At 39.3% G+C, this 23,002-nt stretch overlaps 1 protein-coding gene across 3 annotated transcripts in view; it reads right to left on the reverse strand.

Moving 5' to 3' along the window:
- LOC140211113 (contactin-4-like) overlaps positions 1–23,002 on the reverse strand; it is a 2,284,382-nt gene that overhangs the window by 98,007 nt on the left and 2,163,373 nt on the right. For all 3 annotated transcript variants that reach the window (XM_072280600.1, XM_072280598.1, XM_072280599.1), the window contains 5 exons: positions 22,515–22,585; positions 19,775–20,009; positions 6,241–6,356; positions 2,504–2,690; positions 549–661 (listed from right to left, as the gene is read on the reverse strand). In XM_072280600.1, coding sequence (XP_072136701.1) covers positions 549–661; positions 2,504–2,690; positions 6,241–6,356; positions 19,775–20,009; positions 22,515–22,585 — 722 coding nt within the window. The remainder of the gene's footprint in view (positions 1–548; positions 662–2,503; positions 2,691–6,240; positions 6,357–19,774; positions 20,010–22,514; positions 22,586–23,002) is intronic.

Below are 23,002 nucleotides of genomic sequence, written 5' to 3' on the forward strand. Positions count from 1 at the left end.
TATTCTAATCTTATGCTGCAATTCTTCACACCAGCAAGAATTTTCATATATTATTTCTGTATCTTCTCCAAAACCTTTTAAATGTAATACTTCATTTCAAGGTTATATGCAGATCTTTAAGACCCTCTGTTTCTGTAGACTCTTCAGCTGGTTCACATTTGCATTGTACATATTGATGAGAACCAGTTAGAGCCTGTAACACATTCATTTCGGTAGACAGAACAAACTCAATGCTCTCCAAATAATCCTAGAGCTTTGTAATGTTAAACAATTTTACCATTAAAGCGATTTTCCTGTTCAAAATCTGCCAAGTAAAAGAAGTACTAAATAAATTTAGTGCAAAGTGTCTTAATTTATAAGGGATTTAGTTTCAACGGCTTTTCTCAAAGATAGAATTTTTCATTCTGCACAGATTTTAAAAATTAGAGTGCTTTTTCCATCATTACACAGGAGATCAATAAAACAGACTGCAGTATCATATCCCTTGGAAATAATATGTAACTAGATACTTAACAAATACTCTTTTACAGGTTGTTAGATTTACTTACTTTATATCCTGTCACTTCTGATTCATTTTCCATTGCTTTGACGTGGTCCCAGTTTAGAACAACTCTGGAGCTAGCTGATTCCCACCATATTTTTCCAGGTGCTTGACTTGGTGCTATAATATAATGAAATACTAAGTTGCTATCTTATATCAGTGAAAACAAATCATATCCATGCCAGCGGACTTAGGCAATTTATGGGCTGGAATTCTTAAGCCCAGAGATGCCATCTACCTGTCTGTCTTTATATGCAAGAAACCAACCTTTCATACAAGATGGACGAATACTATCATCCAAAGCCAAAAAAAAAGGTACTATGCCTTAATGACTACTACCCAGGGGTTCTCATGTCCCAACGTTAAGTGCTTTGAGAGACTGGTCCTGACAGACATCAACACTGACCTCACAAACTGATCGACTGTAATTCTCCTATCGCCTAAACAGGTCCACGGGCAGAAGCCATCTCCCTGGCCCTACACTCATCTCTGGAACATCAGGATAACAAAGATAGCGAAGTCAGACTCAATTTTTTTGACTATAGCTCCACTTTCAATACCAAAATTCCAAGCTATCTCACCTCCAAACTCCTAAACGTATTCTCAGCTCCTCCCTCTGCAAATGGATCATTGACTTCTTGACCAACAGACTACAAACTTTAAGGATAGGCAGCATCATCTCTTACAGAATTATCCTCAACAAAGGTAGCCAGAATGCTGCACCCTTAACCTCTAATTTTACCTTCTTTACACTCCTGACAGTGTGACCAGATTCTGCTCTGACTCTATCTACACGTTCTCAGAAGACACCACAGCAGTGGGAAAGAGCTTGAATAATGATGTGATAAAGTACAGGAAGGACATATAGAGCCAGGTAGCATGGAGACAAAACAACAATCTTATCCCAAAGTCAATAAAACAAAAGAACTAGTAATTGACTTCAGCAAGTGTGGCACAGTACACAGCCTGCATTTATCAATGGTGCTGAGGTGGAGATGGTTGATAGCTTCAACTTTCTCCGTGTAAGCATCACTGATAGCTTTCCCTGGTTCAACTGCCAAGAAAGAGCAGCAGCACCTCTACTTCCTCAGAAGGCTGAGGAAATTTGATACGTCCTCATTGACTCTCACAGGAAGCATCCAATCACAACTTGATATGGCAACTTTTCTGGTCTTGACCATAAGAAATTGCAAAGAGTTCTGGACACAGTCCAATCTATCATAAGAAAACCCACATTGATTCTGCAAGCACTTCCAGATGCTGAGGGAAGGAAGCTAACATAATCGAAGATCCTCCCACACTGGCCAATCGCTCTTCTCCCGCCTTCCATCAGAGATTTGCAAACAGGCACCATCAGGCTCAAGGACAGCTTCCATCCTGCTGTTATAAGACTACTAAATTGACCTCCTCTATGATAAAGATAAACCCTTGATCTCTCAATCTACCTGGCTGTTGCCCTTGCATCTTATTTGTCTGCCTACACTGTACTTTCTCTGCAACTGGAACATTATATCTTCATACTGTTATTGCTTTTCCCATTGATGATATAATAGTGTGATAATAATGATATAATAATATATAATGATATAATATAATGTGCATGTATAGCACATAAAGTTTTTCACTGTATCTTAGTACAATAAGAAACCAATTACAAAATACCAATTTACAATGTAAAAGCAACTTACAGAGTTTTCTTTTTATAATTTCAAGCTTATTTTTATGAAGAGAAAAAGAAAAGATGTCTATGCTGAATTTCTGAACTAGAAATATTAACTGTTAAGGGTCCGTTAATATTACAGAAGGCTTTGTCAGAGATTATTCTACAAATACAATTTCAAGTGAAGAAATTACAAAGTTTTATATCTCCATTTTTCACATTATGGAATGTTGGAAGCATACCTTGACAAATCCCATAAAAATAATTTTAGTAGTTCATCAGACTTTCACAGAAATACTCACGTGGTTTCTTTGTTGTGACATTGACTGGAAGACTGGCAGGTCCTGTCCCAGCACTACTGAAAGCTGTTACTACCAGGTAATAAAGGGTGCTGCCCTTCAATCCTGTGACTTTTGTTGAAGTGTTGTTTCCGCTTAATCTCAGTTTGCTTGCTACTTCTTCATTTTCATCATCTGACCAATACCATATCTTAAGAAAAAGATATAAAAGCAGAAGAGAATATGAATTGATTTGCAATAAATTAATTCCGTGACTGAATTCAATAGGCATGCCAAAAACAAAACTGATGGCATTACTGTACAGCAAATAATGAAGGCATTATTGTCATCAGACCCTCTATGTATCATGATATCATGACGATAAAGCAAATTGAAACTTGTGGACTGTACCATTTGTATACTGTAGCTGTGCAATGGTAAAAGCTGTGAATATGGCTACTGCTTGGGTATATGTCAGTTTTCTGCATGAGCAATATTATGACCAACTTCCTCTGTTTTCTACAGTCACAAAATTAATCAATATATGAGACTGCAGATGTTGCAACCTGGAGCAATACCCAATATGCTGGAGAAACTCAGCAGGTCTCCCAGGATATATGAAGGGAAATGGACAGTTGACATTTTGGGTTGAAACCCTTTATCTGGACTGAAAGATTGAGGGATCATAGAACATAGAACATAGAATAGAACAGCACAGTACAGGCCCTTCGGCCCACAATGTTGTGCCGACCCTCAAACCCTGCCTCCCATATAAACCCCCACATTAAATTCCTCCATATACCTGTCTAGTAGTCTCTTAAACTTCACTAGTGTATCTGCCTCCACCACTGACTCAGGCAGTGCATTCCACGCACCAACCACTCTCTGAGTAAAAAACCTTTCTCTAATATTCCCCTTGAACTTCCCACCCCTTACCTTAAAGCCATGTCCTCTTGTATTGAGCAGTGGTGCCCTGGGGAAGAGGCGCTAGCTATCCACTCTATCTATTCCTCTTATTATCTTGTACACCTCTATCATGTCTCCTCTCATCCTCCTTCTCTCCAAAGAGTAACTAGCTCCCTTAATCTCTGATGGCCAGTATAGAAAGGTGGAGGGATAAGGTGGAATAAAAGCTGTCAGGTGGAACCAGCCGAGTAATGGTGAGAAGTAGGTGGGGGAAAGGAGAGAGGAAAGCACCAGAAGCTGTGATGTGATAGGTTGAAGTGACAAAGGACTGAAGATGACAGAATCTGATAGGAGAGGAAGATGGGGCATGGAATAAAGGGAGGAAGGTGGGGAAGTAGTGAGCAAGGGGATCCAGTGGAAAATCTTCCTTCAGTCTTATAGTTTCCTCAACCTTTCAGTCCAGTGTAGATAATGGGCAGATTGAAATGGTGGAGGAGAGGAAAGAAAAAGAGTGAGGGGGGATAAAGGTGAGCAATTGCTGAAGTTGGAGATTACAATATTCAGCCAACCAGGTTGTTAGCTACACTGCTGGAATGTGAAATGCTGTTCATCTAGTTTGCTTTTTGCCTCATCGTGGCAGTAAAGGAGGTCAAGGACAGACATATTGTTGTGGGAATGGCAAGGACAATTAAAATGACTAGTTACTAGGGAAATTCAGAAAGCCATGGTGGATGGAGCATAATTACTCTATTAAGTAGTCTTCAATCTGCATCTAGTCGGTAATGCAGACTGGATGAAGGCTTTACAATTGCCTGCTGTAGCCATCCAGATCTCCCAGTTACCAGGCATTTTAATTCTCCTCCATCTTCCCACATCAATGTGTTTACTCTCAGCCTCCTCTAACAAACTAAATGCAGACTAGAGGAACAACACCGCATATTCCACCTGAGTAGCCGACAACCTGGTGGCATGAACACTGAATTCTCCAACTTTCATAATTGTACCCCTCTGTCCCTTTCCCCCTCCTCCTCATCTACTTGGCCCCGTCACTATCCCCTCCTCCACCCATACCATCAGCCCATCACCCACATACTCCTCCCATTGGTTCACCTCTCTCACTACTGCCATCTTCATTCCTTATCTTTCGACCTTTATTATATACTCCACCTTCTCTGGGCTATCAGATTCCATCTCCTTCAGCCCTTTGTCATTTCTGCCTATCAGCTCCCAGCTTTTGGTGTTATTTCCTGTCCCATCTGTCTATCACTGCCTGCCCTCTCCTCCACTTTCAATTGCCTGCCAGCTCCTGCTCCTCCCGTTCTTTCATTACCCTCTGTCTTTCAGTCTACTGAAGGGTCTCAACTTGTAATGTCAACTGCCCATTTTCCTCCACAAATGCTGCCTGACCCTCTGAGTTTCTCCAGCATTTCGTGGGTTGCAGCAGTATATGATAAGTATATACTGTACATTTAGAAAATAGTAACAGAAATGATAACCAAAAGCATTATGAAGGTAAATGTCATTCAAGATGAGTATACAGTAGCTGTGAGATCTAGATGTTAATTAATGCCCAAAATAAAAATAGAACAATGCTTAAACCCATCACTAGATCAGACCGCAACTATGCGAGGAGAAATGGAGTTAATGTTTCAAGTCAAAGTTCCTTCAGAAGGTTTCATTTGATTTTCATATGTCTCTTAAAGCTCATTTTTTCTTGAATTTTCAGATTCCTGTCAATGGGTAAACATTATTATCAAAGGCACAAGGCCCAGCAGAAACTTTGTTCTGCTTCCTTCATCTTTATGTTGAACAAAGTTATTGCAAAATGGCACTTTTGCTCAACAGTATCTGTCAGTTAGTTTCAATCAAAAGTTTGCTTTGTCAACAGTAGTCCCCAAAGGAATTGCAATGAATACTTAATCCTCAGATATTACAGATAAATTCAATTCCAGATGGTCAATCTGTACTAAAAATCCGGTTCTCAAATTGCGTCTTATAGTGAATTGCAACATTTCCAGATAGTGCATTTGGTTAGCTTATTTTTTTAAATAATTATTTTATTAGGAAACATAAAATGCAAATCTGTACCTATGTTTCTCTCATCAAAATTGACAAATTGAGGCAAAATTGATATTTATTCCAAATGGGCATACAGTAATAATAGACAATTGAAAAATATTGATATACTTGAGAAATATCAATTCTCATAATTAGAAATAACATGTATTAAGTGGTCTTTGGGCAATACTGTATGTGATTTTATATAACATAACATTGTGCAGTAACTATGTGACAAAATCAGCATAAACCAATTTCATAATGTAGTTCAAAAACTCTGTTCAGGAAGAAAGAAAAAATAACTTTTACTTGACATGGAAACCTTTAAGGCATCTCTAAACTTCTTGTAAACAATGCTTGCATTCACATAATTTCTGTTTGATTTAGAAATTGGAAACTATTGTGAGGGGGAAGTTCAAATTACTTAAGTATATGGTAGCATAAAACAAAACCTGTAGAATCTTACATTAATCACTTATACATACTAAAGAATATGTGGGTATTTGTTGAGTTTTGGTAACATTGATATAGATTGGTGTTTTGCTTCTTAACAGCAATGAAAGACAAATTATACTGTGTAATACATCATTTTTTTCATATTCCTTCAACACAAAACTTCACAAAAATTAATTAGCTTTTTTTTCCACTCACTCTTGAGAATATTGACAACTCATTATAGATTAACTTTAAAGGATGAGTTATTCCCCAAACACCCTGTTGAATTGCATTAACTTCAGCTGTAATTACTTGGATTCTTTTCATCTTTCAGAATTAATTACAGAAATCATTTTTCTTACCTCATAACCCCGAACTTTTCCTTTGTTTGTCTCCCAAGGAACAGCTTCCCAGAAAACTTGGACTTCAGAGGCTGACAGACTTTTGGCTGAGACATTGTACGGTGCTACAGTGGGCTCTAGATCACAAGGAGGAGAGGCCCATTAACATTCTTGGACCAAAATTAATTCTGATAGTCTTATCTTGATGACTTTGGGTTCAAATGGTAAGAAATCAGTTTTCTGAAAAAAAATCTGTTGGATCCATTCAGGTTTAACCGTTCGACTTCTTGTGTTTCTTTTTTTTTAAAGCAGATCTCTTCAAGAAGTATTTAGGCATCCATTAGTCTTGCGAGACCATAGATCTGTGCCCGGAAAGTCTTCACTCTCCAGGGCGCAGGCCTGGGCAAGGTTGTATGGAAGACTGGCAGTTGCCCATGCTGCAAGTCTCCCATCTCCACGACACCGATGTTGTCCAAGGGAAGGGCAAGGGCCGATACAGCTTGGCACCAGTGTCGTCGCAGAACACTGTGTGGTTAAATGCCTTGCTCAAGTACACAACACGTTGCCTCGGCTGGAGCTCAAACTCACGACCTTCAGGTCGCTAGTCGAGTGCCTTAACCACCTTGGCAACGTGCCCAAGAAGTATTAGGAAGATGTAATCAGCAATATCAAGCAACATCAGAATTAAGGATCTAGTTTTGAATTTTGCAATCTCAAGTATTAGGAAGATGTAATCAGCAATATCAAGCAACATCAGAATTAAGGATCTAGTTTTGAATTTTGCAATCTCAAGCACACAGTCTAATATCTAACGTAAAGCCTCACTAAAAGGAGGAAATGCTGCATTTCATTGCAATATGTGGCTATTACATAGAACTGCAGATTTGGAAAAGTTCACCACTGATAGTCATTTTCCCAATAAGAACTGACGCTTTTAATTTGACACCCCTAACCATCATTATCTATTGATTTCATGCATCAAAAATGGATTCGTCTGATTCAGTGATTAATAACCTTATGTCAAAAAGAATCTGGTACGTGATGCAAGCTGGAAAGGATCATCAGAGTCAGAATGGGGTACCATATGCTAAAGAGCCAATATCTGTCACTGAAAGAATTAATCTGTTATCAACTGCTCAAGAACCTGCTGAAGTTATCTGTTTAAAGCAAGTATTTAAAGGCAAATTGTGGCTAGCAGAAGAAAGCAAATTCAAATAACATTGTTCCCATACTTAGCTTGCAGGCAACAATTAAAATAGAAGTGAAGCTAATAAATCACATCAAAAATGTCATAATAGGGAAGAGAATATAATGCAGAAAGAATATAAAATGACTAATTTCCAAATTACAAATTACTAATTGATCTAGAATCATAAAATAGTTACAGTACAGGAGGAGGTCATTTGACTCATCAATTATGCCACACAAATTCCATGACTTAACTTCAAAAGATAATTAATTAAGACTTGCTTTCAGGATTCTGCTAAAAACTGGGGCAAATCTCTGATTTTGTTTTCCAGCATTGGACATCTTTTCTTTTTGGGAACACTGAAATTCTTTGCTGTGTTAAAAGAGATTAGCTGATCTATTAATTGTTATCTGTGGTAAGAAATAGACAGGGTCTTCAAACAAACAGATTGAAAGATCCCAAACCAAGCAAAGTCTAAATGAGAAGAAAAATGAAAAGTAGATGCAATTAGCATACCAAATTAATTGAAGATTGGAAAATAACGAGGCTTTATGCTTGTAAAGTTGCATTTTGGGGTTTGGAGTGTTGATCAGCAGCAATTATCACTTCCCAACCAATTAAGAACACACTGGCCTCAAACTTCCATTCTATCGTTCAATAATTTTGTGTGCCAGGGAATAGAATTCTATTTATGCTTTTAAATATTGTGCAGTTAATATGGAAGACCAAATTGATTATGGCTTCCGTATAGATGGAGGCCTCTGGATATAGCGACAGAGCAGGAGATTCATGCATAATCAGGTTTGTGAGCAGCAGCATAAGAAATGAATGTGAGAATTGACTCAATGTTAACTAAAGAGAAGTAGTCTCAGTTGGTCTGTCAGTATGGAGTTCAAAGCCTGGATTTTCATGCAGGTATCCTTTACTTCCCAGAGGACCAAAACCTTGGTGTAGAGTTTGGAGGCTTGCATGACTCAATGACCTATGTTGAGCTGGAGTCAGGGCCTTGTGCCTTGGCTCTTGGTAGGGTCACCCATGCCAAACAGGTCCGATGGTAAAGGCCAGACTAAGAGTGGTCCACCGGTCCCCAAGGTTTGGAAGTTCAGCTCAGGGCTAACAACCCTGACTGGTCAAAAAAAAATTGTTACAATGTTACAAAAACAGCAATGAAGACTCCTATATGGCCAAGGATAGACAGAGATGGAGGACATTCATTGCTGCCCTAAATGCCAGTGGCATAATGGGCAATTAATTAATTAATATTAAGTCTCCTTTAACTACCCAATGTAACTGCCAAATGCATCTCCTAGCTTCAGATCTTCTTCAGGTCCCATAAGTAACAAACTCATTCTCATTCATAAGGCCAGTGATGTTGTGGGGATGGAACTGGACTCTCTCATGATGGTGTCTGAAAAGAGGATGCTGTCTAAGTTGCATGCCATCTTGGACAGTGTCTCCCATCCACTACATAATGTACTGGGTGGGCACAGGAGTACATTCAGCCAGAGACTCATTCCATCGAGATGCAACGCAGAGCGTCATAGGAAGTCATTCCTGCCTGTGGCCGTCAAACTTAACAACTCCTCCCTTGGAGGGTCAGACACCCTGAGCCAATAGGTTGGTCCTGGACTTACTTCATAATTTACTGGCATAATTTACATATTACTATTTGACTATTTATGGTTTTATTATTATTTATTATTTATGGTGCAACTGTAACAAAAAAAACAATTTCCCCCGGGATCAATAAAGTATGACTATGACTTTGACTATGACTATCACTCGACCACAAGCTTTTTCCTGAATAATCACCATCACCACTACCTTAACCTAATCTTCAATGTTCTCATTACCTCCAAGTGCATCAACAATCCCATACCAGTCACCACAACCCATCTTCCTGAAGTATCCTTGTTTCCCAAACATGAATGGGGTTGAGAGGGGAAATAAATTAGCCATGGTTGAATGGCAGAGCACACTCAATGGGCCAAATGGCCTTCTCCCATGTCTTATGACCTTATTCAAATAGATTAAAATAATTAATGGAATAAAAATAAATAAAGCAAGTCAAAAATAAGTGAAACACCTTAAAATATCCCAAATTTCTCTTTTGGCACACAGTTAGTAGGGTGCATATGAACTTAGTACTAGTTTTCTCAAACTATTCTGAATTCATAATATACAAACAACATGTAAACAAATGACAAAAAACTTGGCTAGGTTATAAAGATAATATTAAAAACACTTAACAAAAAAACCTGAAACTAGGTGGCAATGACAAGATTTAAAGGGGCAGAGTACAGGCAAATGCTTCCAGAAACTAGTATAATTTAGGAAAAGTTACTGTTGAATGCCGGAAGTGGTAATGATGACATATTGCCCTTTACATACGATCAGATCCAGAGGCAGTAAACTATGTAAAAGCAAGCATACACGAATACTTATCATTCAATCCACCAATATGATATTAATAATAAAACAAGTCATTAAAAATTAATTGCACCGTTCTGTACAGCAAAGTTAATGGTAAGTAGTCTCTGGGTACACAACCATTGGCTTTCATTGTGGTTGAAAATTCCTTGATTTTGCAATCAAGAAAATCCATTTGTAAATGAGAAACAAGTCCTAAAAATATAGTGGATTCCATTTAACTTAGACACATAAGGACAAATACACTTCGGCCCAATTGAGCAGCTGCCTCAATTAGCCAAAGTTTCATGGAAGTAGTTAAAATGGTATATAAAAGGCAAACTACTATTTAACTGGGTAACACATTATGTACTTAAATAAAATACAGAACAAACTAGAAAACTACCAATACTACTGGCAGTTGTCCATCGTATCTGATGATGACAGGAAAGCTGTGTGGGAGAGTTTTAAAGTGGAAAAGCAGTTTTACTGGGGCAGTTTCACTCTCTTGACCTTGGAAGTTCAGGTCCAGTGGTATGAGTGGATGTCACAACTGGGTCCTCGCTGGTTGCAGTGGATTATTATGATTTCTTCTGTGCCTCGTCATGCTCTTTGCTCTCCACGTAGTGTTGCAGAACCACCTTCCTGGCCAATGACCTCACTATAGATCTCATCTGCCCAGACTGCCAGGGACATGCTAGGACAGGTATGTCCTTAACTCACTGGGCTATGAGACTTCCCGGCTACCCTCACCTGATCTGCCTTTCAAAGCGGTTCACTAGGGTGTGGCCGCTGTTGCATGCAAACAGCTACTTGGAGCCACAGTTGAGAGCTGAATGTCTGGCGGGGAGCAAGGTAACATTCAAGATGATGGTGATACCTTCAAATTCTTCATAGTACCTAACTTGTTGAAGTTGTGAATTTGTTTCCTTTTCAGTTCCAGCCGTTTCTAGCATTTCCAAGTCTGAATGCTTGAAACTACAGTGAGCAAAACGGTTCTGAATTGTCTTACTGTTTATTTCTCACCAACTACTAGTGACAAAAATCACTGCTTTTTGAAATAAGTAACTGGCGCTATTTAAAAACTATTTCCTCTAAGCTTGGTGGAGTGTCTAATGGCCACGTAAGTGTATGCGACTGGTGCTAGTTAGAAACTGTTCAGCAACAGTATCCTGTCTTACACTTGAGTCTTATCTTTTTCTATTTAACTATGTCATACTATCATCATTTTGAATGTTGGTTCTAGATCTGGGATCAACAATGTCAAAAATATATTCTTCCCAGGTCAACGTGAGCATTACTGTGAACACATAGTAACTTTGATTCCTGACTTGCAACTACCCCAAGGCTGCTTTCTACTTGAATATATCTGTTGTGATCCAGAATCTCCGGAGGAGAAGGCCCCGAGTCCTCGGCTTTGCTTGCTGCTCAGCGGCTGGGGTGGAGTCGAAGTGCTCGGCAGAGGATGGTTCTCGGGACGCTGTATCGGAGGGGCTGGTTGGAGGCTCAAAGTTTTCAGACGGACTCAGAGTCGGCTGTGGTCGGGTGCTTCCAATGCATCAAGTTGTCGATGCCTGGAGGTTTATGGTAGGGAGAGTTTCTCCCTTTTGCTGCCTGCTATTGGGACTATTGGGAGTCGATTGGAACCTTCAGACTTTTTTTTACTGTGCCCATGGTCTGCCCTTTATCAAATTATGGTATTGTTTTGCACTGCTGTAACTATACGTTATAATTATATGGTTTAGTCTTTGGTTTGTCCTGATTTTTTTGTGATATCACTCTGGAGGAACATTGTATCATTTCTTAATGCATGCATGCATTTCTAAATGACAATAAACGAGGACTGAGTGTCCTCATAATCTAATCTAATTAAAAAAGAAATGAAAAGCCATCCAGGATAGCAGTGTTTAGTTTGACACTGATTCTTTGCACAGTTCATCATTTGTGGTAGAGATCCATTTTCTGCATTAGAAAGGCAGACATTAGGTTTGTTTGTACTCCTAGTCAGCCTCCAGTAACTCAACTCAAACTGAATGCATGCATACATCGATTGTGGATCAGATCAGGCATTCTTCTACTAAGTGACCTGCTGATGGATGAAGATTGAAATATATCAGGAGGAGTCATCAGTTTATCCTGTCTATGGCCAAACAAAAATAAACCGTATTTTAAGTTTGCATGTCTGCATGTTGTGGATGGTTGCTACTTCTGTGCAGAACTCAGAAATGAGATGTCCTTCAAAATCCTCACGGGTAATCATGCTGCGTTCAAGGGCATTGGAGCTGCCTTACATACTTCACAAATTTCTTCCAACTGCACTCAGTATACCAGATGGATGGATAATTTGGAAAAGTGCTGATCTTTCTTATGCTGGTGGACTGCAAAAACCAGCTTCTGCCCCACTGAGTCCACACATCTGGAGCAACAGTGTTGGGAGTGGAGACTGCTATTTACTCACTTATCAAAGTTGCTAGTAAACATCAGTAATATAAAGATAATTCTGATAATTTTTCTCTGGAAGCAGGACTGGTTTTTCTGGCAGTCTGAACACCTGTAGTCATCCTACAAATAACTCTTTAAAGAATGCAAATCCCTGGCCTGCAGTAAAACAGGATACATATTTAAAGCTTTTAGCCAGCTGAGGTGAAATAATAAGATTTGGAATCCTTTTGAATTGGTAAGGATTGACTAGTGGCTTAAATCTGGTACATGACTGTTGTGGCAATGCTTCAATGCCATTACTTCCAAAAAAGGAAAACCTAATAGTATAAATAGCAGTGAGACTACACTCGCCGATGATCTTAGTGTCTTTTATGTACACTTTGAAAAGGAGAATAACATTATGGCAAATCCCCATGGCACCTGGTGATTCTCTGATCTCTGTCTTGGAAGCTGTAATTAGAAAATCCTTCAGGAAGATAAACCCTCGCCAGGCGTTAGACCCTAATTGTGAATCTGGTGGAGTACTGAAATCCTTGCTGACCAACTGGCTGGAGCATTCATATATTTCTTCAAACTTTCACTCCTGTGGTCTCAGTTCCTACCTGCTTCAAAAGGGCATCAATCATATCAGTGCCCATGAAGAGCTGGGTAAGCAGCCTCAAATGGCCATTGCAAAGTTGCACTCACATCTACCGTGGCGATGGGATGGAGTGGTTTGAGAGGTTGCTTATAGCTAGAATTAACTCCCACCTCAGCAAGGATCTGGACTCACTGTTAATTGTGTATTGCTACAATTGGCCTACAGAAACACACACAAAATGCTGGAGGATCTCAGCAGGTCAGGCAGCATCTAAGGAAAGAAATAAAGAGCTGACATTTTGGCTAACACCCTTCATCAGGACTCCAACCCTGATAAAGTATCTTGGCAAAACATTGACTGTATTCTTTTTTGCAGATGCTGCCTGATCTACTGAACTCCTTCAGCATTTTGTGTGTGTACCTCTGGATCTCCAGCATCTGCAGAGTTTCTGGTGTTTAAGCTCTATAAAAACAAAATCCCACTGGCTCTCCATTGTTCTCATTGAGGGGTCAGTGGTGGTAAAGATTTCACTTGGTTATTAACATAATAAAGGGTCGATCCTTAAACAACTATACTGATGCAATTGTAAAGAAGGCATGCCAGCAAATCTACTTCATAAACAGTTTGAGGAAATTTAGTAGGTCACCAGTTGTCTCTGTCAGACCTTATGAGACTCACAAGAATGATGCGTGGAATGAGAAACTTAGTATAAGATGCGTGTCTGTTGGCTCTATGCCTAAGTTCTATTGTGCCCAGAAGGACGAGGAGAGATCTGATTGAAACTTTTAGAATATTGAAAGATCTGGATGCCTGAAACATTTTAAGTGTATTTCAATTGAGATTGTGGATAATGCAATGACCTTTAAATTGCATTCTAATATGTCATATCTGGAGAGAGATCATAGGAGATTCATGAGGGAAGTAAAATTCACTAGGGAGATGTTTACTAAAACTGCACAAGGCTGTTCTTTCACTCATGAATGAGGCAGATACCGTGATCATATACAGTACATTTGTATTTCTGCAATGGATAACATAGCAGACACTCTGATGATAAGTTTTAGTCTGAATTTGGAATTATATATTGCTAGCTGAAGTGACAATCATTTAGCAAAAATCATCACTGAAAATTTTTGAAACTAATGACTAACACAGCATAAAAAGGAGTTATTGAAATAAATGCAATTACTACATTATAAACTTTAAAGTAACTTTGATCTTGGAAATAGTATTTGATAGTTTAAGAACATTCTACATATCAATTTGCCTTGACAATTTTTTCTCTCAATGTCAGCAGTTGCATTTCTTCACTCGAAGAATAGAGCTTCCAAAACGGTAAAGCTATATGTTAACTTTTGTGTAAAAACATTACAAGCAAGAATAATTCCAATTTTATGTCCATTAGGATATCTAAACTTTGCTGCTGACAAGTTACAGATGTGGTCAAGTCATAAAGAAAAATCAGTAAATGAACAGCGAGTGCTCAGCAAAGAACAAGAGAAGGTAAGAAGTTTACAAGAACTATTTCCTTCAGTCTCCTTCAGCATGCTCTGCCTTTCAATAAGATCACTGCTGAATGCTCTGCCATTCAGTAAGAATCACTGCTGAATGCTCTGCTATTCAGTAAGTTCAACAAGGTCATAACTTGAGAAATCCAATGTTTCTCCACCCGCTGTGTGAAACAATTTCTCTGCTTCCCTCTCTGAAATAGTCTTCTCCAAATTTTGAAATTGTGATTTTTTGCTCTAAAGTCCTCAGCCAGGGGAAGCATAATAACAGGAGTCAGTCTGGAAACTCTTTGCTGCATCTCTGCTTTAGCAAGGAAAAGAGACTAAATTCACATAGGTATAATACTGACCTATTTACCTACTGCTGCACTCAACACCAAGTCCAGAGGAGGAACGCAAACATGAGAGGGAGAGGTACTTGATACTTATGGGTAGGTAGAGTGCTAGAGCTCAGGATGTTCACAATCCATAATGACAATTTGGATGAAATAGTCAAGAGTAACATATCCAAGCTCGTTGATGTTATGAAACTGAGTGCCAGTGTTGCTGCCAAAATCATGCTACTAAGTGGATGTCAGCCAACCGTAAGGCTTCTTTAGAGTGACATGGAAGTTTCTCATTGGAGTAACCCATAAAAAATGCCATTAGCATTCCTTCACTGTAAGCACAGTTCAGAAATACAGCTACTCTGCATTCACAATAACTTTGTGGAAAATTGATCACCCAGCAGGTGATTATGCAATTTATAGTATCACAATGATGTCTGCTTGAGGATAAATCATGAACTCAGGAGCCAAGAAAATCTTGATGCCAGGCAATTGTATGTATCCAATCAATACTGAAAACAGTCATTATCTTGTCTTTTGCATGCCATACTGTACCAGTGGCTGATGACAGACTGATGGTTTGTTGCTGAACTGGAGAGAAAGATGGTACAGATGGTCGATGAAAGACAACCCAAGAGAGCGTTGACCTGGATGGCTCAGCTTCAGACTTCAGCACTTTGTCTTGAATGACAGCTGTAATGACCAACTGACTGATAAGCACTATATCAGTCAGCAATAGCTTGAACTGGTTCAACTGTGTAGACACGATAGACAAGAAAGAACATCAGCAACTCCACCTGCTCAGAATGCTAAGGAAATTCAGCTGGTCTCTATTAACCACGATGAATTTTCAAGGATACACCACGGAAAGCTTCTTGTCTGGGTGCATCACAGCTTAGTATTGCAAATGTTCTGCTCAAAACTGAAAGAAATTGCAGAATTCTTTCAGGCCAGACCATTGCAAAAACCTGCCTTTGGTCCATCGACTTTGTGTACCCTTTTGCTGCCTCAGAAAGGTAGCCAGAGTAATCAAACTTCCACTGCAGACATTATCCCCCCCTTCCATTGGGCAGAAGATACTGAAGCCTGAAGACGTGCACCACCAGGATCAAAGATGGCTTCCATCCTGCTGTTATAAGACTCTTGAACAGACCTCTGGAATGTTAAAGATGAACACTTGACCTCGCAATCTACTGCATCATGGCCTTTACAACTGTTGTCATCTTGCATTGTCCTTTCTCTATAACTCTAATGTTATGTTCTGCCTTCTGTTATTGCTTTCCCCTTGTACTACCTCAATGTACTTACGTTTTGAAATAATCTGTATTGATGGCTTGCAAAATCAAGTTTTTCAGTGGATCTTTGTATATGTAACAATGACAAACCAGTTCCAACGCACATATCAATATGTCATTTAGAAGCAGAACAAGGCCATTTGGCTCCTCAAGTCTCATCTGCCATACAGTCAGATCATGGCTGAACCATTCATTATCTCAGTGCAACATCCACTCTGCTGATTCCTCAAAGTCTTATATTTTTCAATTGAGGTACTTCCACTCTTCTAAATTCCTGCAGATTTAAATCTAGCTTCACCAACCTTTCTTCATAAGGCAATTCACCCATTTCAGATACTCTGATTTCTGCCTGGGATGTGCATGTGTGTAACTGAATATGTGCATGTAGGCAGACAAGTGCATATTCAGGAGATTTGTTAAATGATATATTCTGCTGTTGGTGACTGACGTTTTGGAGTTAATTGTGGATAGGATCTGTTGTTGACTGACCCCATGACTTAGTCATTGCTGCATGACAGCACACCCCTAAGTTAACTCTGCATAAAAAAAAGACAGAGAATGCTGGAAACACTCAATGCTTAAGGCAGCATGAGTTGGAAGGGAAAGGTAGTTGACATTTCAGGTCAAGGACCCTACAGCAGAATACGAGAAGCAAAATAGCAAAGGTGTTTCAAGTCAGAGGGGGAGAGAGTGAGAGAGCAAGGCAGAGAGAGAATGAGAGAGAGATAGAAAGATAGTGTATATGTGTGGAGAGAAAAGAGGGTATGTTTGTGATAGTGTACAGTACAACATTTTCTAAGAACAATCTCTGGGTATATTGGCTTCCTGCATTATAACCTCCTACTTTTTTTTTTCGATCCACTGTTACTTGAAGTCCTCAAGCGTGCAGGACCTACCTATGCATGTCCTCTATTTCCACAGGGATTCCAAGGTCAGTGTTGGAAAGTTAAGCTCTTGCTCCTGTGACTGCATCACACTGTTTCTAAATAATCCTCTTTGAGCTGCATAACTATTTCCAGTGGTGTTTAAATTCATGATTAATTCCACATAAAGTGGACCAGGCATGATAAAGCAGGTTAATTCTATCTTTTGTGAGGGATTCCTGAAATTTATTGACAATGCATGAAAGATGCAGGTATAAGGTCTTACACAAGGTGCACACACGTACATGTTGTGCAAGTAGTATTGAAATACACTGCTTTGAGTCCTCCACATGGTGACATCTTAGCATTTTTAAACACAGTTCTGGACTCGTTGTGTGTTCTGGAGCTACACTTTAAATTCAGATTAAAGGTAGGATAAAAATTGTACTATGACAAAACGACTATTTTCAATTCATTTATGACCACTGACTTGCCAATGAGGTAATTGCACTGATTTCTTCAGTTCAAACTCAAAGTCCCAAGGGAGCTATCACAAACATTTTTTTTGTATTTTTAAGGTCCTGTTTGCGCAGAGTTGACATTTGAACACGAGTTTAAATGTACATTAGCATCTGCAGAGTTAACACAGGCAAAATGTCAAGAGTTACCTTAGGCTATTCCTTCAGTAGTATATATTTAGATTTGATTCTTCTGCTTGAAATGACAAAAAATGCGAGTTTCTCAACCTTTCACTGAAAACAGAATTACTGGCATATAATTCTACTGACACAGAGGCTTAATTGTACCAACGGCCATGTGGTCTTCCTCACAATGATGGCTCCTAAATGTTTCCTAACTGATAAAAGAAATAGTGGCAGCTATTGTGGGGCAAATATGGTGTAGTTTTCATCCCTCAGGCATTTCAAAGAATAAATGGTAAGAAGGTAGACACATTCTTATCAGACAAAAAGGAAGTTTGACCAGTGCTAGAATTTGAAAAAATGGAAGCTGAAAGGTGTTCACTAGTGATTTTCTGGCTGTGGTCCAACATGGTATCTGGTGTTGGAATACCGACTTTCTGAAATATCCAAGAATTAGAATGGGTAATATATTGGACCAGATCAGATAAGATTGAAACTTAAGAGCTCTTATTTTAACAGAAAGAAACAACTGTGAGGATGAAGGATTAGTTTTAGGTCATTTAAAACATATAAATTAACTGAATTAACTAAATTATTATGTTTTCTATTACTAGTTAATGATATTTCTCTGAAGTATTGAAATGATTTTAATAATTTAAGGTTCAAAATATTCTGTCAAAGTGCCTTTGTTGAGGCCTAGCCATGTGAGCTGTTGATAATTAGAAGTCTATGTAGTTTCATCTGTCTGTTATCTTGCCACCTGTGGTCCCCATTACCACCTTCATTCCCTATCAGATCCTATCACTCGGAAGTCTTTGTGTTCCTACTTATCCAACCTCACATGGATCCACCTGCCTTTTTTTCTTTGTCTACTTCAGTCTATCATTTATCTGACTCTACCACTCAATTCCACTCTTCCCCCTTCCCCACCTAAATCCGCCTGCCTGCTATCTTTTACCCTTCCTGATTCCACCGATCACCAGTTGGTCAATCTCACCCTTTTCCTTCTTGATTATTTTCTCTCGCCTCTCTTACCCCTGAGGCAGGGCCTCAACATAAAACATCAATAATTCCTTTTCCCCTTCAGAAGACGAATGTCTCCAGCAGATTGTTGTTAATTTTCTACTAGTATGTAAAATAAAACTCACAATTATTGGTAAAATTTGTGTCACTCCTTTACAAAAAGCAGTGAATCATTCACGTGTGATAATCAGAATGGTTAACATTTATTGAAGATATACCTAGAAGTATTAGCTTGGCTAAATCTACATAAGGTGAGAGGATAGCATGACATTTGATAACTAAACGGCAACATCCAAGTTTTTGTTTGGAATTATTCTCACAGTGCTAGACCTCAATAATAAAAAAAGAAAGGCAGTTACATTGTGTCAATATCAGCCTTTCTGTAGAGATCAAGAGATTTTTCACCACTGAGACTCTTGCATTCTGGGAATTCTGAATGCTGTCTGTTTGATTACCCTGTGCCTTTTGGGTCTTCACTACTGTTTCAGATACTTTGTTTTGTGCCTTTTATTTACAGATTCAGATATCCACTGATCATTGAAGCCCTCAGTGGATCGGGGTCGACCACAGGTGTCTTGTCCTAATTGTCTACATGATATGTAAGAGAGTATGCAAGCCATGGCAGTACGATGTGGAGGTCAAGCTGTTACTCGTGTAGTAGGCTCCCTCTCCGCACGCAGCTGATTGATCCAAAGGAGTGCAGAGACTGATACAGTTTGGCATCAGCGGCTTTCCAAGAGTTACCAGTCAGCGTTGAACTCAGTGCATGAGTGGCTATAGTCACTAGACAGTTGAGGTTTGAGACCAGCATTTTCCATTTCCTAGTTAGCTGCCAGCCACAGCTAACGAGTCCCATCTGCCTGAAGCAACTGGTTTTAAGGCACCAGTAGCTCATATTTGCCCTTTCTCCTGCCAGTGGAAATAGTTCCACCGGGCTTAGTAGCTGAGCCGCACATGAAGGCCAGGAGCTGGACTTGGTTGTCAGAGGCTGTTTGAGATGCACACCATTGGGTGCATTTAATAGGTGGTGGGAGCTTATCCCCACTCCCAGCCGAATGTACAAAGCTAGATATCCTATATAACTGAGAAATACTAGGTCCTTGCAACAAGGGACTTTTATGCAGAAGAGGTCTGACGGCAACTTGACTGCTTATGGTTTTGCTGTGGAATGGTGGATGGAATGCTTTGGCATGGTACGACAGACACGACAACAAGACCAGGAGCTGTGATATGATAATTAACGATTTCAACAGGTAATTGACTCGGCTTCTTTCCTTACCTTCCTCAGCTGAATATACAGTGATTACTGCACTGTAAGGCCCTTCGCCTTTGTTGTTGTAAACTCCAACCTTTACTTCATAGGGAGAGAAGGGTGGAACACTTTCATTTCTAAAAATATATCTTGATGCATCTGCTGATGTTACTGCCGCCTTCATCCAACTTGTTGCTCCAAGTGGTCGAAAAGCAACAACATATCCAAAGCCTTCACCGTTTTGTAATTCTTCAGGCACAGGCTGAAAGTGAAATCAAATATAAAAAAAAAGTTATGAAAAGTAACACTTGTAAGCTGTTTTGGAGACACAAAAATTCTTTTCAAAACTGATCGTTTAGGTCACCAACAGATTGTTAAGGCACAGAGGAGCCCATATTGCTCATTGGGCTTGTAGTGATCTTTCACCTTTTCTCAATTTGGTAGGCAACTGCACAAAGAATGGCACTGATGATTTGCAAGTTAGGCAAAAAAAACTAAAAAGATTACCAATATACAGTATCTTTTAAAGACTTTAAATTATTCAAAGTTTGTACCATTGCAGTTTTGGACTGGAAAAACAAAATGCTATGCTGACAACGCACTCTGAGTTTTAGCTTTAAATCACACAGAAACAGAGCGAAGAATTACAATCAGGATTAACTGATACACTTCCGTGTCAGCACATTCACTCTGTGTGAGAGGCTGTGCGCTCAGCTTCCACTCAAGACATCAGCTTGCAATTCTAGACTGATCATTTGGCTCATTGTTAACAGAATTTCTGGAAGCGTTCTGATTCTGATGCAACGTTGGTTTGAGGTAGAAGCTTGACCAGGACCTAAAAGCAACCTTTTGGTGAAGATAAGCAGGAGATTCTGGTGTTCTGATGAACAATCTTCACTAAAACAACACTAATAAACAGTCAGATGTCAGCCTTATTTATATTTTAAAGCACCTTACTGTGCATTATTTGGCAGCTTGAAAGAAGAGTTACCTAATTTCTAAAAAGATCTAAGTAATTTCAATATTTTGGAAAGCTGTGGGATTGATGAAGTTTTCATGGGATTTACAGAAGGGCTTATGCACCTGGATAGTGTCATTTACAGTGTTTTATTTCATTCATTTTCAGGGAGACTGCTAGACACTGAGGACCAAAAATGACCATCTCTACCTCTTGCTTTTCAATTTATTTCCTTTGGGATTACTGGTTGCTTTTCATTGAGCCTTGGAATTATTCCAGTGCAGAGGGCAGATATTTAACTCATCAGTCCATGCCAGCTGTTTTTTTGAGCAATGCAGTCATTCCTAGCCTTTCTGTAATGATTTTCCTCGTATTCTCCTTGTGTCTTTTGCTTTGAATATGTTTGGCACCTTGAACCACCTATTAAAGGGAACCATTTCACTCTATCTTATCAAAATCAACCACAACATTATACATTTCTATAACCAGAATGGCTCTGAGGAGAACAACTACAGTTTATCCAATCTAAGCTTGTAGCTTGAAGACTTGAAAAGGGTTCCATTTATAAAGTTGTTAGTAATTATTCTGAATGCCTGCAAGGCTTTTTCTATATTTGGCCATAAGAACAAATTGCCCAAGATATATTTTAAGTTTTAATTCACTATAATCTTTTCCTTGAGGGCATGTTTCTGAGGAAATACAGATTTCAAAGCACTGGAGTGAAACTGCAAAGAAGCAGAGACAATAACTTCCAGGGTAACTGCAATCAGGTTGCTTAGCAATAAATTTTGTCTAGCATACTTCTGCATTGTACATTAGACACACAGTTTTGCTCTTTTTTTCTGCTTGCCTCATGCCCCGGTGAGTTAGGGACAATCCTGTCCCAGCATGCTAAGTCGGCTCTGGCTGGTTAGGGAAATGAGATTTACAGTGAGATCCAACGGCCAGGAGGGTGCAATGTTCTGTGGAGAGCGAAGGGCATGACAAGGCACAGAAGACGTCACGGTCATCTTCTGCAAACAAGGAAGACCCCAGTTTGTGACGCTTATTCGTACCACTGGACTTGGATTTCTGAGGTCTAGAGAGTGGAACTGCAATTTTTTTTCCTCTTCAAGAATTCTCTTGTCATCATTGGACATGACAGACAACGCCCACCACATATGGAAAAGCATCATGGAGGCGATATGACACTTTGTATCATTATCTAAATAGTACAATCTCTATCTGATTAGTAATCTTCTATTGACAACAGATTCTGCAGATGCTGGAAATCTAAAGCAACACACACAAAATGCTGGAGAAACTCAGCAAGTCAGGCAGCATCTATAGAGAGGAGTAAACTGTCAACATTTCAGGCCAAGACCCTTCATCAGGACTGGAAAGAATATCATTTATTGTCCTTTTTGTTTGCCTGTAGGAGCTAAAACTGAGCAAAATTAGTTGCTATTTTAGCACAAACTAGAGAAAATTTCAGATGCTGGAAATCCAAGCAACACACACAAACAATGTGGAGGAATTCAGCAGGCCAGGCAGCATCTATGGAAAAGAGTACAGCTGACACTTTGGACTGAGACCCTGCAGTCCTGCTGAAGGGCCTTGGCCTGAAACATCGACTGTACTCTTTTCCATAGATGCTTGTAGGCTTGTTGAGTTCTCCAGCATTTTGTGTGTGTTGCTGTTAATTTGGCATGTCAATTTTGCTTGTTTAATTTATGTCGCCTCATTTAAAACTTGCACTTCAACATCTGTGCATTGCCTTGAAAAATTCAACTTGCAAAAGAAAATGAAGTTAAGGCACTTTGATCTTACCTCCCAAGTTATTACGAGTTCTGATCGACTGCCACCTCCCCCACTTACATTAGCTGGGCCTACTTCGGGAACTGTAAGAGAACAAAGAGAATGAATAAATACAGATGACAGGAAACCTGCATAATTGAAATAAAGCAAACAGTTCATTTCCTATTTATCAAAATGCTCTTGCTAGCTGATAGTTTGTGATCCCAAATGCTACTGTATATTCCACAACTTCTGTTAGTTTTAGGACTGCATTGTTATTTCCTTTACATTTGCAACCTTTGCATGTATTCTCATTGCTATTTTGTAACATTTGCACATCAAGTTCATGCAAGCTGGCTTTTGTTATTTAACAGAATAATTCATAGCAAATACAAAACTACAGTGTGTCTTTTCACAACGTCTCACATAGGAATGGTCCAAAATATTAGATACCAGGTGATCCAAGGCAAGTTGGCTAATTGCGTCTAAAATCGGTTCGATCACAGTTTGCAGAGCATGAT

The sequence above is a fragment of the Mobula birostris genome, chromosome 16 (genome assembly GCF_030028105.1).
Source record: "Mobula birostris isolate sMobBir1 chromosome 16, sMobBir1.hap1, whole genome shotgun sequence".
Classification (NCBI taxonomy): Eukaryota; Metazoa; Chordata; class Chondrichthyes; order Myliobatiformes; family Myliobatidae; genus Mobula; species Mobula birostris.